At 32.2% G+C, this 15,986-nt stretch overlaps 6 protein-coding genes across 8 annotated transcripts; 2 read left to right on the plus strand and 4 right to left on the minus strand.

Annotated features, from left to right (window-relative positions):
- Positions 1-51: 51 nt before the first annotated feature.
- IFT43 (intraflagellar transport 43) lies at positions 52-818 on the plus strand. Its single transcript, XM_040718403.2, has one exon. It carries the CDS (start codon positions 52-54, stop codon positions 712-714), a length of 663 nt encoding a protein of 220 aa, XP_040574337.1. The 3' UTR covers positions 715-818.
- On the minus strand, positions 710-2,880 carry LOC121123269 (uncharacterized). 2 transcript variants are annotated; one of them, XM_040718400.2, is made up of 3 exons: positions 2,236-2,876; positions 1,655-2,172; positions 710-1,594 (listed from the first exon to the last, which is right to left on the minus strand). In XM_040718400.2, exons 1-3 carry the CDS (start codon positions 2,463-2,465, stop codon positions 1,464-1,466), a joined length of 879 nt encoding a protein of 292 aa, XP_040574334.1. In that variant the 5' UTR covers positions 2,466-2,876; the 3' UTR covers positions 710-1,463. The 2 variants fall into 2 exon arrangements, with proteins under 2 accessions (XP_040574334.1, XP_040574333.1); XM_040718399.2 differs by having other exon boundaries at positions 710-2,172; positions 2,236-2,880.
- Positions 2,881-3,213: 333 nt separating this feature from the next.
- LOC121123272 (ADP-ribosylation factor-like protein 16) lies at positions 3,214-3,740 on the plus strand. The gene is made up of 2 exons (XM_071890815.1): positions 3,214-3,647; positions 3,719-3,740. Exons 1-2 carry the CDS (start codon positions 3,214-3,216, stop codon positions 3,738-3,740), a joined length of 456 nt encoding a protein of 151 aa, XP_071746916.1.
- A 10-nt stretch (positions 3,741-3,750) lies between these two features.
- Sbds (SBDS ribosome maturation factor) lies at positions 3,751-4,907 on the minus strand. Its single transcript, XM_040718401.2, has one exon. It carries the CDS (start codon positions 4,563-4,565, stop codon positions 3,810-3,812), a length of 756 nt encoding a protein of 251 aa, XP_040574335.1. The 5' UTR covers positions 4,566-4,907; the 3' UTR covers positions 3,751-3,809.
- On the minus strand, positions 3,751-7,274 carry LOC121123267 (actin, macronuclear). 2 transcript variants are annotated; one of them, XM_040718396.2, is made up of 6 exons: positions 6,621-7,274; positions 6,078-6,561; positions 5,810-6,026; positions 5,465-5,756; positions 5,239-5,403; positions 3,751-5,173 (listed from the first exon to the last, which is right to left on the minus strand). In XM_040718396.2, exons 1-6 carry the CDS (start codon positions 7,213-7,215, stop codon positions 5,058-5,060), a joined length of 1,869 nt encoding a protein of 622 aa, XP_040574330.2. In that variant the 5' UTR covers positions 7,216-7,274; the 3' UTR covers positions 3,751-5,057. The 2 variants fall into 2 exon arrangements, with proteins under 2 accessions (XP_040574330.2, XP_071746572.1); XM_071890471.1 differs by having other exon boundaries at positions 6,624-7,263.
- A 1,908-nt stretch (positions 7,275-9,182) lies between these two features.
- Positions 9,183-11,278, minus strand: LOC121123268 (carboxylic ester hydrolase). The gene is made up of 2 exons (XM_040718397.2): positions 9,749-11,278; positions 9,183-9,690 (listed from the first exon to the last, which is right to left on the minus strand). The coding sequence occupies exons 1-2, from the start codon at positions 11,092-11,094 to the stop codon at positions 9,264-9,266; spliced, it is 1,773 nt and encodes a 590-aa protein (XP_040574331.1). The 5' UTR covers positions 11,095-11,278; the 3' UTR covers positions 9,183-9,263.
- Between the last annotated feature and the right edge of the window lie 4,708 nt (positions 11,279-15,986).

The following is a 15,986-nucleotide window of genomic DNA, read 5'->3' on the forward strand; positions in this document are numbered from 1 at the left end:
GTATATTAATGAATAAATGATTAGCTCTTCAAACTGAAAAAAACAACAATCATGGGAGAGCTGGATATGGACTTGAGCTTATCCCCTATTCGAAAAGTTAATGCTAAGCAAGGTAGACGAGCTGATAAATTGACCTCCGCATTTGATGAGGTCCATTCTAACAAGAATGCATTCCAATCCATCAAGCCTAAAGATTTATTCGCAACGGATCAGTCTGCAATTGTTGAAGCAGCCGGAAGGAGGAGAAACGGTCATGGTGTATGGGAGCAGGAGAGCACATCAAGAGCTAAGTCATCACATACTGGCAGACCTAAAACTTCAAAAAATAAAAATGGCAACTATTATGATGACGACGATGTGATACCCATCATCCCAGATTTAGAAGAAGTGCAGGAGGAAGACTTGGTCGCAAGAGTTGCTGAAGCTCCTACAGTTAATGTGAATCGTGTAGCGGACTACAATGAATTGGATTCAGATCTTTTAAAACATGCAGCCTTTGCCACATTGGACGAGATAGATTTGAGAGCCTTAACAAGATCCATGGCTCCAGAGTCAGCATTAAAAGAATCTGACGAAGAATGGACTTGGGATACACTTTTCGCAAATATTGGAGGTGAGCTTCAAGAGGAATGTGTATCTGAGGATGTTGAGGAAGAGGAAGGGAAGACATTACTTGAGCGACCATTCACGGCATTTAATAAATTCCCAGTTTAACAAACAAAACATATATTATGATGCATTTAAAAAAGACATGTATATTAAGAATATAAAAAAAATCGCACAAGAATGTAAATAACAACCTTAACATCACACTTTAATTGATTTTTTTTTTTTTTTTAACATTTTGTACAATTAATCACACACATAGATACACTGAATACTATTTAATACATACATAAGTAGGCATAATATTAATGAATTATTTTTTTAAAATAATAATTATAATAATAGGTCAAGGCTGAAATGTCAAGAAATAAGATGCAAAAAGAGTAAAACCAAATGTGCAGTTCAAAATTTCGTAACAGTCAGATATTCGGTATTCCCATCAAACTGGACGGGGTTTCTTACTTTTTTATAAGTATGTATGTTTCAGACTAACCTTTAAAAAAGATTGCAATTATTTTTATTAAAGTACGAAAGCCATCTTTTCAAAAATTTAGAAACTGTACAAACTCACACACTACATAAATGTTAGACTGAGTTAATTGCACGACTCAAAGGAGTACAATCCATGCTACTAATATAATACAACAAAACAAAAATAATACAACATACGGCCACTATTGTAAAAAATATGTGGAAACAGCAAATATTGTAACAGTCTGTCCTCCATTATCAAAGGATTTAAAAAAATCAAAAAAATATAAAATATAAAAATATAATAAACAATCTTGAGATAATTATTAATAATAATAAAAAAGTGTACATCAATGATGAGAATACCATAGGAAGAAGAAGATCAATTAATTGTTATCCAGAATGTTGTAGCTATTTATTTTCCATTTCTTAATAGTTGTCGCGGGTTGTGCTTCCAAATTGTTGCTTACGGCCTCTATGGTGGCCATGTCTTCTTCTTCTACTTCTTCTTTGATATCTAAATTGGATAATTTCAAGGAGGATTTTCCAGGCATAATAGGAGTAATAGTAACGTTACCATCCTTAAACAAGCTGCCAGAGCGACCATTGGAAGTAGGAGGAGAAGATGATGATGGGGCAACATTATCGTTCAGTCTTTTATCATTCAATCGTTGAATTTGTGTTTTTAAATTGGAGATCTGTTTTTCCGAAATGGACAATTGCGTTTCTTTTTCTTTGAGAGACTGCGTCAACTCTCTGTTTTTACTTCGAAGCAAGTCCACCTCATATTGAAGATCTCTGCATTCAAATTCAGTCGTGTCCACAGCAGGGGTAGGAGAGTCTTCATAGTCCTCCAATAAGTATTCAGGCTCAACTCTCGAGGATTTCCTAGGCCTTCCTACACGAGACTGAAGAGAACCACTATGAAACATACCTGCATCCAGGCATGCCTGATACCGACAGGCTTGGCATCGTAACCGATTGCGTTTGATGCCATCGGGATCGAAGACGCTGATGTCACAATCATTACTGAATTTGCAAAAGTAAGGCTTCTCCTGGATGCCCACAATGGAGCGCTTGAAGAAATTCTTGCACCTAGAAAAAGAGTGAAGCAGAAATGAAGAGTGTGAGCGGAGTTAGGGCTTGAGGCCCACGAACCCTTCGCAAGTGTAGATTCCGTAATGAAGTCCATTGGCTCGATCTCCACAGACGGGGCAGTGATTGCGAGGGAGGGAATTGCTGAGTCTCGTCTCCACAAAGGCATCCTCCTCCATTTCCCCTTTCCAGCTTGAACTTGTGGAAGGCGTCGTTTCCACCTTGAGAGGAGTCTTTCTCTTACGCCGATTCTTCTTCCTGCTCTCCTCAGAGGTCCCCTCTTCCTCCTCCATTGCTTCAATAAGTCCTTGCTTTATCTGATAATGCCAATGATGGGCCCCGCTTTACATCCTATCCAAATGCAAAACTCAGAGAAGCTAAATAAATTCAATACTACTAGAGTAGTCAACAGTCAATAGTGAGTACTAGTAGTGTAGTGTACTTAATAGAAGAAGAGAGAGAAGGAATCCCCGGTCCTGGCTGTTTCTGTCACGTGACACTTGTTTCATCTACTACTATTCTTCAATTATTTTACTACATACATACGTACCTACTCAATGCTGTCGATTACATATATTTATATACAAGCAACGCAAGTACAACACATTACGCACATGCATACTACTAGCATACACTTACCCTAATAAAATAATATACTTAACTACTTTTTCTTTCCTGATGCTTGGTTATCAACTCTAGCTCGGACTGCGACTAGAAATATAAATATAGCCTCCTCTTAAGAGGAATAGTGGTTGTACACGCCAGATAGCTATTTTCAAATACAACATTTTATATAGGGATGATATTCAAATACTTTACATAAAATTCATCGCAATGCAAAAAAGAATTACTCCATTATATCTATTACAATATTAAGTATATATTTTTATGAGTAAAAGCTCATAATACGTACGAAGTAAATGCATAATAACATATATATACAGTAATTTAGTCCCAAATAATAATATATCCTTCACCTCAAAAATTACTCGATTGTTTAATCGATACTAAGTATGTTCTGAAATAAGGTGAAACTGCAAGATGGATGTACCAATCCCTCCTACAATATTATGCCTTGGAACTACAGGATCAGGAAAATCTACTTTATTAAGGAATCTTCAACTCAAGGATGACCCCTCACAGGCACGGGAAACAGTTCCTACAATGGGCACAAATTTGTCGATTATCAGTCGTAAAAAAAGTACAAATCCAAATGATGCATTGACAAAGGATGACATTGTAGTGGTACGGGAGATTGGTGGAACAATGGTGCAGCTGTGGCCCTCATTCATTGAGCCCATTAATACGAGAGGGATCCTTTATGTCATTGATGCATCAGAGCCAGAGTCTCTAGGAAAAGCTACAATACATCTTTTAGAGTTTCTCAATCATCCAAATTTGAATGAGAATGTGGAGGTATTAATTGTTTTTTCCAAGACAGACATCAAATGCTCAAGATCCCTCTCAGAGTTTAAGTTTATCATGAGATTGAATCACATCATAGCCTCAAGCAAACGATATATTTCTCACTTACAATTTAATGCAGAGTCTCAAGAGAATCAAGATAAAATTCTGGAATGGTGTTTTAAATTTTCTAATTTTTGTTAATTTATTCAATGTTAAATTTAATAAATAGATTATAAAGTTTCTTCTTCTTCAATGACTTCTTTTAAAGTTAATAGCTCCATGCTTCCCTTTCCTTTGGTTACGGATCTGATGGATTCTTCAATGTTTCTGTAATCTCCTGGGTCAATAAAGGCAATGATAACACATTCTCCTTCATCTGTGGTATCTTCTTTTTCAAAAGAGATTCCCGAGAGTTCTTTTTTCATAGGCTTTGTGCAAGAGACTGGGAAAATGAGTTTAACTTGCATTCGAGCAATCTCAATGGAAATGGAGGCCTGTAATTTGAGAACAGTATCTCTAACTTGTTGTTTGGCTGATTTATTGGGCTTAATTGCTATGTGACACTCTTTCATTGCTTTTTCAATCATGGAGATGGAGTAAGGTCTTTTCGTATCTGGATTGACACATTTGTTTGACAAAGTAGTGGCTAAATCCTTAAAGAGAGCACCTTGTTGAGCAACTCTTTCCTTATCTGATACTTGAAGATCCCCCTTCTGTAATATAATTTTACAAATCTCCGTTTGATCTGTTACACCATCGAAAGCCTTAGCGATATCCTCTTTCTTGGCAGTCTGGCCTTTGGAAACATTTGCAAAAAGCGTATGGGACTGTAAAACTTCATCTATATCTTTTTCAATCCCTTGGCGCCAAGACAGAACTTTATTCTTGTAGCAAGCGATTTCAAAGCGTTTTCCAGCCTTCTTGATCCGGACGACAGCGACATTCGTTAATAACTTCTGATTTGTAGGCGTGTTTATTCGTGACATTGTGTAGAATGCTTCAGTATCACAAGAGTATCTTTTTAAGATTGAAGAGTGACTTATACTTGACCAATGTTGCAATTTGAATTCAGAATGACTATTCGATGATTCCCATGTTTTATCAGTTATCACTTCTAACTTCTATTAATATGTGCGTAAATCCACGTTCCCTTCTCTTGAATTTCACTATGTTTCTTTCCTGTTTTTCCCCTTCTCTCTCTCTCTTCGTCTCTTTCTGTTTTGTTCTTTCTTTCACCATCACTCGCTCTTTTCATACTTAAGTTTCAATTCATTGTTAAAGTACCGATAATTTAATGATAGACTCTCACGAAAGAAACGATATTATTTATCCAAGTACATATTATTACGTGGCTCATCGTCCTCTATCAAGTCATTTCCACAAAGAGTACATAAAAAAGTATCAAAAATAATTTCCTATAACAACGTTCTATATCATTCTTGTATCACTTAGTATTACACAATCAGAGTAAATTATGATTAGCATCTCTCTTGAACACAGCCGCTAGTAAGTTGATGAGATCCAAAAAGTATATATTCCTCTCTAGATATCCACAAAGGAGTTCCAGGCTGATGTAATGATTGATTAGTATTATCTATTGGGAATATTATTATATATTAATAAATCATTGCATGAAGCACAAATTAAACCTACTCATACCATAATCTTGTGGAATTCTGACACCATTGGCACCCATGACAGTATTCCATGAATGATTTCCAGAGGGAAATAATCGAACATTGATAATTGGCGCGTGTTCAGGGAGGATTTCTCTTAAATCACTGGATAATCTCTGCACAAAACCTTCAAGTCCAGCATTACCACCTGATGAATAACAATTGAGTGACAAAGTCCAGAAGACTTGAAAATATTTAGCAACACTAACCTGATATGAGTATATTCGAAAAACAGTCTTTGACATAGTTACTGGGTAAATCCCTTGCAGCTTCACTAACCATCTGCGGTAAATTCAAAGAGGCGTACATCATTTCAGGGGCTAAATATAACTCAGAAGACAGGGTTACTTCCGTCATTTCTAATCGCTTATGATGATCCCTTTGAGATTTAATATGAAGTGTTTCGAATTTTCCATTTTTAAGTTCATTTTCTCTAGATAAGTTAAGGGAAAGACGACATTTTTGCTTGACTGTAGATGTATCTAAGCTTGATATAGTAGCCTAAAAATAGTCAAGATAGAATAAGATCGAATATATCCCAATAGAATCATTACTCCATCTGCATCCTTGTTATCCTTCCATGTTAACGCTTGTTTAAGAAATTGTGAAACATGCCATCCGCCTATAGACATAATTTGAGTTCTTTTTTCACAGACCATTCCATCAAAAACTACCCAGACTGAGGTACTTGTTGCTCCACTATCAATAACGATGCATGTTTCAGCCTCAAATAATTGAGACAAGGCTAAAGCTTTGGGTAGTAAGCATAACCTATGGGTAAGAATGAGTAGGGAAACTTCACTCAATGTAATCTAATACTACCTTGAGATTTTGATTTCTTCAAAAAGAAACTTTAATAAATGTTCTTTTACACCAGAAAGCAGTCCAGCTGGTTCAGTAAGAATGAAAGAACAATTGGGTCTTTGTAGGTCACTAATTAATTGAAATTGATGAAATATATGAGACAAATATGTACGAACAACAGGGAAGGCAGCATCATTTTCCAAGGCAAGAAGAGGAGACAATAAATCAATGTTCTCAGCTCCAAGAATAGAAGCGGTATCTTTACAATAACCATTGGTAAGAGGAGATATTGCAGATACATTACGGAATTCCTCTTCATAATAAGACGGAAGAAATCCTCTCATTTTGTGCTTACTACTGGAAACCATTTCTCTTTCAAATAGTAAGCGATTTACTTTGTCATCTTCACAAAAGAGACAAAACGGACGACTCATGCGAGGTTGGAGCAACATATCAGACAAGGACTGTGAACAATATTCAAGGGCAGTGTGAGAAGTCATTTCTATAAATAAAAAGATAAGGATATTGCTTCGGAATAAGAAAGGTTCTGCACATTATTACTACTTAAGGAATCGTTGAAATGCAATTTTCGACATTCTTGTCGATCCAAAGTAGTATCGCAATCAAAGCAACGCAGCACTTTGGGTACAGCAACCATGGAGAGGTGTCTTTTGAGAGAAAAGTCCGCAGTGATGAGCCAAGTCATCTTTCCTCCGATGTCCAAGGCTATCTTATCGTTCCTATCTTCCATACACGAGGGCAGACACGTAAATTCCTTACAGTAGGAGCACCTTCCAGCTATTAGGGGTCCAGAGAGACCTTTATACACCAAGATACGCCAGAGCCTTCCACAAACGTCTTTGTAATTAATGGAAGGGTCATCCTTATTGATGGGGATGGGAAACGTAAAGGGAGTTTTTGAGGAGAGTTTCGTCCATTGATGCTTCCACACCCGATGATTCTCTCCCATCTGTTTGGAAATTTGACAAGCACAAGAATACGAGAGAACATCTAAAGGGTCGATCATCATTAAGATCTTGACATGAAGCTCAATTGGAAGATCGAAAAGGCCCGTGAAGGATCCTTGCGATCCTACCTCTTCCATCATATCTAATAAATAGTCACTAAAACTACTCACTAAAACGGAACTTAACATCAATTATCACTCAACCTCTATTTCAACTCTACAGCTAATGCTTCAACAGCTCATCAGCTACTGTATGTTCATTGTCCTATTCGCTAATTCTAATTACCGTTACGCGCAGCCACATAATGATCAATGATAGTGATAATTTGTTGTCTTAATTATTAATTAATATTACTATTTTTCCAGGTAGGTATTTTATTGATTTCTTATTAATAATTATATGTTTTCATTACTTACCAACTGTCGTCCAATTCTTCGGAAATCATTTTTTTACTAATAAAAATACATAATATATTATTGACTATCGTCATTGAAATATTAAATAGTAACAATTTTCAATTTGACTAAATATCTAATATTTAGATTAAATCAGGAGTTATACCATGAATTATCCGTCGTTATCCCTATAAAATTTAGAACACCAAAATTTATTGGAAATTTGTTCATTTATTTAGTAAAAATATCAATTTTGAGACCCCAAAATGTAGAACAAATAAAAAAATAATCCTCTACAGATAATTTAAAGAAACAGGGCAATTGATAATATGAAAGTAATCAAACTCTAATTTGAATGAATAGACTACAGTAACAGCCATATTAATTAAGGGTCAAAATACCGTCAATTAATGGGAAAATAAAGTTAGGGTTTGATTATAACAAATACTATTGAAAAATAAAATACAGATATTTAGTTAGGAATATACTTAATAATGATAGGTTCTTCTTTTTACAATTAAATGTTAATTTGAAATATGTATTTTTTTAAACTTGTTATATAAATAATATATTAACTATGTATAAAATTTACATATTTAATATATTATTTAAAATAATAAACTTTTCCTGTTCATTGCAACGAAATTATACATCTACACAATGATATTAGGTCTTAACCTCAAGAATTTTAATGTTTAAGTTAGTGAAATTGAATCAGCGCATCGATCTGCTAAAGTAAGCTCTTTTATTCCTAATATGTATATATTTTTAATAATTAAAGTTGTAATTGATGATTTAAATTAGTTCTATTAACTCCTCAATCTAGATAAAAAGAGTTGAGTCATTCATTCCTGAATAAAACCTATGAAAAGTATATTAAAAAATGATCTTAACTTATATTTTTCTTATAAATTATTTTTATATTTACTATTTTCATATAAAGGCTTCAAGACGATGAGAGCTTGTACAATTAGAAACCAGTGTCCAATGCTAATGTTTTCTTGTTTAGTCCTTTGGCGTATTGTTTAAATCTAGAGTCTTCAAAAATCGATAATGGCTGTAGATTCTTAGCAATGAAATTAATTAAAGCCTTATTCAACTTTATTTTTTCGATTAGAGTTGGATTTGTAAACATTGTTACTTTTTAAAATCTCTTTCAGCGTAGGTTGACTAAAATTTTCCATAGATCTCCCAATTTCTTTCTTGGTATGCCTCCATAGTATGGACGTATTTCCCATTTTAATGTGATATTTCCTGGATTATATTTTATATTTTACTGTTACATTGATCCCAGTAGTTCCAACTTTCTCAAAAAAAATTATACACAGGGAAATAAACATTTTGATGATGATGAGGGTTCTCTCATATTTTTTCTCCAGCTATTTCCATAGAATCTACTCTTGCAGGGCCCCCTATTTTTTTATGATAAATGACTCCAATGGCTCCCTATAACCGGCACTGGGACACTCCCAAGTTTTGTGGTTATCTCATTAATGTGTCTGAAATAATTTTTGTCGATAAGCACTGATGTTACTTTAGACAAAAAACTAGTTATAGATTTGTAAATAACAATTATCAGGTATTAAATTTAAAATCTTCCCAAAAGTAAGTTTTGTACATTTTTGCTACCAATATAGAATGCGTCTTTTCGAAGTAAATTTGTTCCAGCTTCTATAAAAAATGTGTATATTCCTGAATTATCTTTATTTTGTAGCAGAATCTTAATAGAAGTTGATGAGTTAAATAAATTATGCTCCACACAAATTCGAATATTTATTTTGTAAAAAAATACCTTGTTTATATTTATATATTTATTAAATAAGATATTTATTAAATAGAATCTACAGCTCATCTTTACTTAGTTCCTCTTCTGATTCCTCTTCATTCTCGACCTCTCTCTCCATGACAGACTTTATTGCAGGGTGAGATTCTAAATCAAAATTTCTATATGATTTGATTATATCATTTGTAGATGAAATAAAAGCCATTCGCTCATTGAAATAAGATTCTCTCTTTGCAACTATTGTAGAAGAAGGATTATTTAAAATTACGTATTTTGGAGCAACCGCATTTGACACTGGAGTCCATTTACTATTTGGACTTCCATGAATAGCAAAACTAGTCCAATAATCAATGAGTAAATCGGACATCTTTTTGTCTTCAGTTGATAATGAAATATCTTGTATTTTAAAAAGCAAGAATAGTTCATCTCCATGTGAAGCACCAAGATCCAGTCCTTTGATCGATGTAGAGTGTGAGCCCTTGTACCTAAAATAATTGGTGAAATAGATTAAATCAATGAAATGTAAATAGATAATATTTATACCTGTAGTTATAATAAAATATTGGACCATGAGAAGAGTTAGCAAATAATTGTACTTGCTTATCGATGGGTCCGAGGAAGTGAACATCTGTTAGCATTTTTACAAGCTTTAAAATGTTTTCACTAGAATAAGTAATATTATCGCTATCTAAATATTCAATATTGATTATATTGACCGTAGCTGAATCCTCATCTGTTACATCTGCCTCATCGATTCCCATCAGGAGTGTTGCTCCGGTAATATCAAAATTTTCATTAAGTTCTTGAAACTTTTCTTCGTCATTTTTGAAAAACTCTGGACTAAACATAGCTCCTTCTTCCGAAGTGCCGCCCATTAACAGAGGTACATTAGTAAATAACCCATGTTTTATTAAATCCACAAATCCCATGCTAAATAAAGGCTTTGAGGCATACTCAAAATCTACAACTGGTTTCCAGGGATAAGGAAAATTCATAAACTTTTCAAACATATCCTGTTTATTGATTAGCTCGTAAACATCCTTTTCCTTTAAACATTTTGATATATCTATCGAATTTTCGGAGTCACATCCCATCTCATTGCTGAATAGTAACGAATAATAACTAGGATTGTGTGTTAAATGCATAAAAGGAGCATCAATCATTGGAGTGGACTGAGAAATCACTTTATGAAACAAACCAGGTACTTTATGAGCAGCCATCATAAGTGTTAATACCGATATTCCACCAGCAGATGAACCAAAAATGGTAATTGAGTTTTCATCTCCACCAAAAGACTTGATATGCTCTTTAATCCATTTAAGTGATTCAAATTGATCTTTAATTCCCATATTTCCGGAAATTGAATCATCACCTAAAGATAAAAATCCCAAAGCACCTAGACGGTAATTAATTGTGACTAGAATAACGTTATTTTTATTCATGAAATAATCAGGTCCGTATTCGCTTGATTCTCCTTGTTTAAAACCCCCACCGTGAATAAAAACCATCACAGGTAAGGGAACCTTCCTTTCTTTGGGAACAAAGATATTCAAGAACAAGCAATCCTCATCTCCAATATATTTCCCTAATAATGATATCTGTGGACAGCTTGATCCATAACTCATAGCGTTAATGACACCTCCTTCTCCATATTCCTCTGGAACAGGGTCTTGAAATCTTAATGTGCCAAGGGGTGCTTTGGCATATCGTATTCCTTTAAAGGCTTCAAATTCACGAACATTATCTAAAGTTCTTTCAATCTTTCCAGCTATTCTGATCTTATCATTGAGTTTAACGTATACTCTATCATTTGGTTCTTGAGATCCATTGATGTGAACATTTGTAAATATAGGTAGTATCAGTAGCAAAAAAATATTTAAGCGACACATTGGGAATGAATCCTCTACTACAAGAAACACTGTAATACTGAGTTGAAATTAGTCTACTAATAAGAGAATTTATTCTTGTTCAAAGGAATACTATAAATTTCAAGAAATCGACACGTAGCGTAAGAATATGAATTTATTTTTTTCTTTATTTTTGAGCACATATGTGTTAAAATATGAAACGGAAATGCAGACTGTTGTTATGCGACTTGTAATTAAAGTTTAAAAAAAACTAATGGAAAATAAAATAACAGCATATAATGTGTGTTGAATTTATATATTATAGCATAGAAAATATGATTGGTTGGTCCAAAACATTTTAACACTATTTGTTTCCACGTATTGAAAAAGTGATTTCAATACTTTTATAAGCATGCACATTTTATCATAAATCAAGTTTTTTATTGTATGTATTGTGGGCCTAGTGAAAAAGTGTAACAAGTCACATTTTGTCCAAAATGATATTAAGTATTATTATACGGTACAAAAATGTGGGATAGATATTTATGATTAATGGAATTTCTTAGTTTTGAAAACTTAAATCACCGATAGAGCTTTTCACAGACGTCATAAATTGCATCATAATTGAAGGAGGGGGTCAAAGTTGATATTTTTACTTTATAAAATTGACAAATATTCAATAAATCTTACTGAAACTCCATCAAATGGCTTTAAGAATATGAAAGACTTAATATCTGCATTGAACACTACCTCATCTCAATGATAAACTGTGATATTTGAATATAATCCAAGTAATATGTACTGAAATAGTATTTTCCTATCAAATATCTAAGTTTGTATATACTTTTTTGATCGATTAGAGACGATTTTTTTTTTTTTTTTTTGTATATTTTATCTAAATATCCTCCAATGCCGCCCATTATTGGAGTGTCTGGAGTTGTTGTGAAGGATAATATACTTTGTAATTTTAAATCTAGACAACTTTTTAAAACACCTTGTTGCTCGGCTTTGCTCATTTGTCCCATCTTATTTGTAGAATAGTAAAGCTTGTAACTTGTCCGCCATGATCTGATTTCCGCCAGTGTCGAGTTCTGTTGGGAGTCTCTCTGGCTCCAAATAATTATTTATTTTTGCAGTTTTGACTTGTTGGACGGGAGGGGGGTTACTTTCTTTTGGCTTTATAGAATTTTTGGAGAGTTTTAGGGCCAATAGCCTTAATTTCTTGACTATTTCAGTGACCACTTCTAGAATAATCTCCTCTTCTTCCGATTCCAACTCAGAGTTGAATCTCGTCTCCATTTCTTGTAAGGGACATGATGAATTGAACTTCCTTCATCATATCCTTGGTTCTTTCCCCCCAAATGTCAAGGACTCCACTCCTCCCATAAAGTTCTTAAACGCTCTTATTTGACGAGTTACATTCGCCTTAATTCGTGGAATAGGCACTTTAATTGTCGTCTGCGCCATGTTGAGTTGTCAACTTACAACGTTTCTACTGATAAACGATTCTATTGATACTGATATATATACATACAGGTTTTAATCTTTCTATACGATGATGACCTTACAGATAATTAGAGAAAAATATCTTACTCTGTCCATTGTAATTGTTAACTTTTATCTACAGTATAAGATGGTATAACGAAGTAATAAGATATTTTTAATACATTTTAGGGTCAGATATACAGGATTATATATATTTATTTTTTGGAATTAAATTTTAATGAAAAATAAATATTTGGGAAAAAAATTGGAAAATTAAATATTCGGGAAAAAAATTTAAAATATAAAATTTTCTAGAAAAAATTTCAATTATTAAATTTTTCGGAGAAAAATTTCCAAAATCCATAGCTATTGACAAACAATTCATTTTTTTGAATAAAATTTCCAAAATCCATAGGTATTCTCAAAAAACAAATTTTTTTAGCAACACATTTCAAAAATTGAGAGCTGTTCTCAAAAATTAAACTTTTTGGAAAAAAATTTCAAAATTACATGTCAACTATAAAATTTTTTGAAACAAAATTACAAATATTATATTGTTCGGAGAAAAATTTCAAAAATCCATAGCTGTTCAGAAAGAACTGAACTTTTTTGGAAAAGAAATTCAAAAATTACATTTGAAATATAAATTTTTTTGAAACACAATTCCAAATATTATATTGTTTAGAGAAAAATTTCAAAAATTCATAGCTACTCAGAAAAAAATCTAAAAATTTTGTCCAAAAAATTTCTAAAATTACGTATTAGATATAAAATTTTTTGAAACAAAATTTAATTATTAGATTTTTGTAGGAAGTTTTCAAAAATTAAATGTTTATTAAAAAAATGTGAAAATCAAATTATATTTCAAATATTAAACTTTCTAGTAGGAATAAAAATTCCTTAATTTTTTGGGGTTTCAGCCTCTACAGCCCTTCCCTTGTGGATGCCCTTTAATAAAGGTATATATTTTTCTTAGACAGTAAGATTTCAGCTCTTTGATACCCTAGTACTACCCAGGCTTGTGAATGGAATGCGAAATTTACCATAATTCATTAAGCCTACGCTCAATAAACGGAACACGACTTTTTTTAAAGTTGAAATTAAAAATGGGGGTTTCCCAAAATAAGTGTGTTTTACATTTCATTCGACGAATTATCGTAGATTTCTATCAACAAGTTGACTTATTAACCGACGGAAAAAGCACTTAATGTAGCCAAAATTAATAATCACAATAAAAGAGTGAGAAATTGATGGATTTTATTTACATGGCCATTTCGGGGCCAATATTAGTCTTTGAATGCAAAGCTTATAATTGACTTAAATATGTCTAAAAAAATATTGGGCTTTATGTATATAATAGCAAAAGTTACTGAGCGTTCCTTGGGCCAAGAAAGGAGCGGAAAATCACATTGACGATGTTTAATGCAGTTTTTTTACTGTATAGGCATTATAAAATAGCGCCTGTCTATTATATGAAATGTATTATTATGAATTTAAAATTTAAAAAAATGTGATATAAACTTTGAATAAAATACGAAATACATGTTTGAAAAATTTGTCTATGTAGATGAGAAGTCCATCTTTTATTTTTGTCAAAGAATTAACAAATCGAAATTCGATAAGAAAAATGTGAAAAACTATTTTTCACTAATTTTACTGGGGAAAATTAGTTAATAGCAATTATTAGCATTGTAAAGAAGAACACAAATATACCAAGATTTTTTTTGTAATTGCAAAACCAAAAACGTTATGGAGAATAATGTCGTCAGAAAAATATCTCCCCATAACTGGTTCATTTTTGTAAATATTGCAAACATTATGCAATAAAGTCTTCCGGAAATTAAAAATTTCTTTAAGTTTAAGTTTTATAAAATTAATCTCCATAATGCATCGTTTTTGTTTTTCTTTATAAAAATTGAAAATTGACGTTTGATGAAAAAAATTAAAAAATTAATTTGAAAATGACAGATATTTCAGTTGAACATTTCTTTTATGTGTCAAATTTAAATGCAAATAAATCTCATGACAAATTTTTACAAACGATATTCTATGTAGGAATACAATATTCCATTGAAAATCCATTTTTTTGCACCTGGGGAAAAAATGAAAAGTACAATTTTCACCGATTTCACTTTTTTTGCCCCATAACTTTTTTAATTTTGAACAAATTAAGAAAGCGTCCTTATTAGTATAGTTGCTTTTTGAGACTCCAGTCACTTTTGATTCATAGCTCAACCCCCTATCTAGTCTCATGGAGCTCCAAAATAATTTTTGTGTTTTGGGTATAGATTTCAAAAATCCATACATATTCTCAAAAAAAAAAAAATTTAGGGAAAATTTTTTATATATTGCACAAATTCCTTAATTTATGGAGGAGGGAGCTACAGCCTCTCAAGCCCACCCCCTGTGGATGCCCCTATAACTAGTGATGTAAATCCTGTGAATTTGTTAACTGACCGTTTTTATTGAAAGTGATAATCTGAAGAATAAATTTTCTTTTCCTAAATAGATTCAAATATATTCAAAACCTGGTTAAACATTCGTGTGTGCTCATCAAAGGTGGGGCGTAACCCTGAAGATTTGTGGCAGAGTTTTTTGGACTTAGAGTAAAATTTGGTATCGAAATCGTATTAATTTTTGTCCTGTCCTTCTTTACTTCCTTCCCTTGTCACACTTTATAGTTAGATGTTGTGTCTTCAAAAATTATATAATAATAAAAGAGCTTTGGAAAATGAACAAACTTATTCAGATTTTCAACTCAAAAAAGCCGCTCTCACTTTCTATGACATATTTTATACACTTCTAATATAATATATACATTGTACATGAATTACAGGGAAGAGAAGTTGAGTTTATTTACAAATATTTTACATGTGTATTTAGTCAAATTACAAAAATAGGAAATTGATCTTATTTCACTTACATTCTACATATAACTAATGTTACAAAATCATTGCTTTTTCAAAACAAATATCCATCAAAGATAATTACTTTCAAAAATAGAATTATCTAGCCAGATATGTCGATTAAGTAACTTAAAATTTTCATTTCAAAAAATTCTCCAATTTCAAAAGATCTTTATCTATAACACTAGTCAACAAATTTTTGCAATTAGATTGAGATGTTGTGTTTCAATTTTTTTACCTCGAGGAACTTTAAAATAACTTTTTAACTTAAAATTTCTGTTTTGGTGGCCTATTAAGAGATACATTTTAGATACTATCAATAAGCCATGATAGCTTAATAAATATACAAACATATTTTTCAAACAACTAATCTTAAATCATTTTTTTACTATTATGCTCTTTTTATAGATATGAAGTTGTATTCTTCACTTTACAAGAAATTATAATTTTTGTCATTGTAGTCAAAAATGAAGATTATTAGACTTTTAAAGGAAGAGTTAATTTTTCATCATTTTTTTATTCTTATAAAACATTTTTTCCGAT

The sequence above is a fragment of the Lepeophtheirus salmonis genome, chromosome 8 (assembly GCF_016086655.4).
Source record: "Lepeophtheirus salmonis chromosome 8, UVic_Lsal_1.4, whole genome shotgun sequence".
NCBI classification, from domain to species: domain Eukaryota; kingdom Metazoa; phylum Arthropoda; class Copepoda; order Siphonostomatoida; family Caligidae; genus Lepeophtheirus; species Lepeophtheirus salmonis.

Excerpts from the sequence above, each read along its gene's own strand:
- LOC121123272 (XM_071890815.1), top strand. The coding sequence starts at position 3,214 with ATGGATGTACCAATCCCTCCTACAATATTATGCCTTGGAACTACAGGA. Across the intron at positions 3,648-3,718 it reads AGATCCCTCTCAGAGTTTAA|AGTCTCAAGAGAATCAAGAT; the intron begins GTTTATCATGAG and ends AATTTAATGCAG.
- LOC121123269 (XM_040718399.2), bottom strand. The coding sequence starts at position 2,465 with ATGGAGGAGGAAGAGGGGACCTCTGAGGAGAGCAGGAAGAAGAATCGG. Across the intron at positions 2,173-2,235 it reads GGAATCTACACTTGCGAAGG|GTGCAAGAATTTCTTCAAGC; the intron begins GTTCGTGGGCCT and ends CTCTTTTTCTAG.
- IFT43 (XM_040718403.2), top strand. The coding sequence starts at position 52 with ATGGGAGAGCTGGATATGGACTTGAGCTTATCCCCTATTCGAAAAGTT.
- LOC121123267 (XM_040718396.2), bottom strand. The coding sequence starts at position 7,215 with ATGTTAAGTTCCGTTTTAGTGAGTAGTTTTAGTGACTATTTATTAGAT. Across the intron at positions 6,027-6,077 it reads GAAGAAATCAAAATCTCAAG|GTTATGCTTACTACCCAAAG; the intron begins GTAGTATTAGAT and ends TCTTACCCATAG. Across the intron at positions 5,174-5,238 it reads CAGAATTCCACAAGATTATG|ATAATACTAATCAATCATTA; the intron begins GTATGAGTAGGT and ends TATTCCCAATAG.
- LOC121123268 (XM_040718397.2), bottom strand. The coding sequence starts at position 11,094 with ATGTGTCGCTTAAATATTTTTTTGCTACTGATACTACCTATATTTACA. Across the intron at positions 9,691-9,748 it reads ATATTTTATTATAACTACAG|GTACAAGGGCTCACACTCTA; the intron begins GTATAAATATTA and ends CAATTATTTTAG.
- Sbds (XM_040718401.2), bottom strand. The coding sequence starts at position 4,565 with ATGTCACGAATAAACACGCCTACAAATCAGAAGTTATTAACGAATGTC.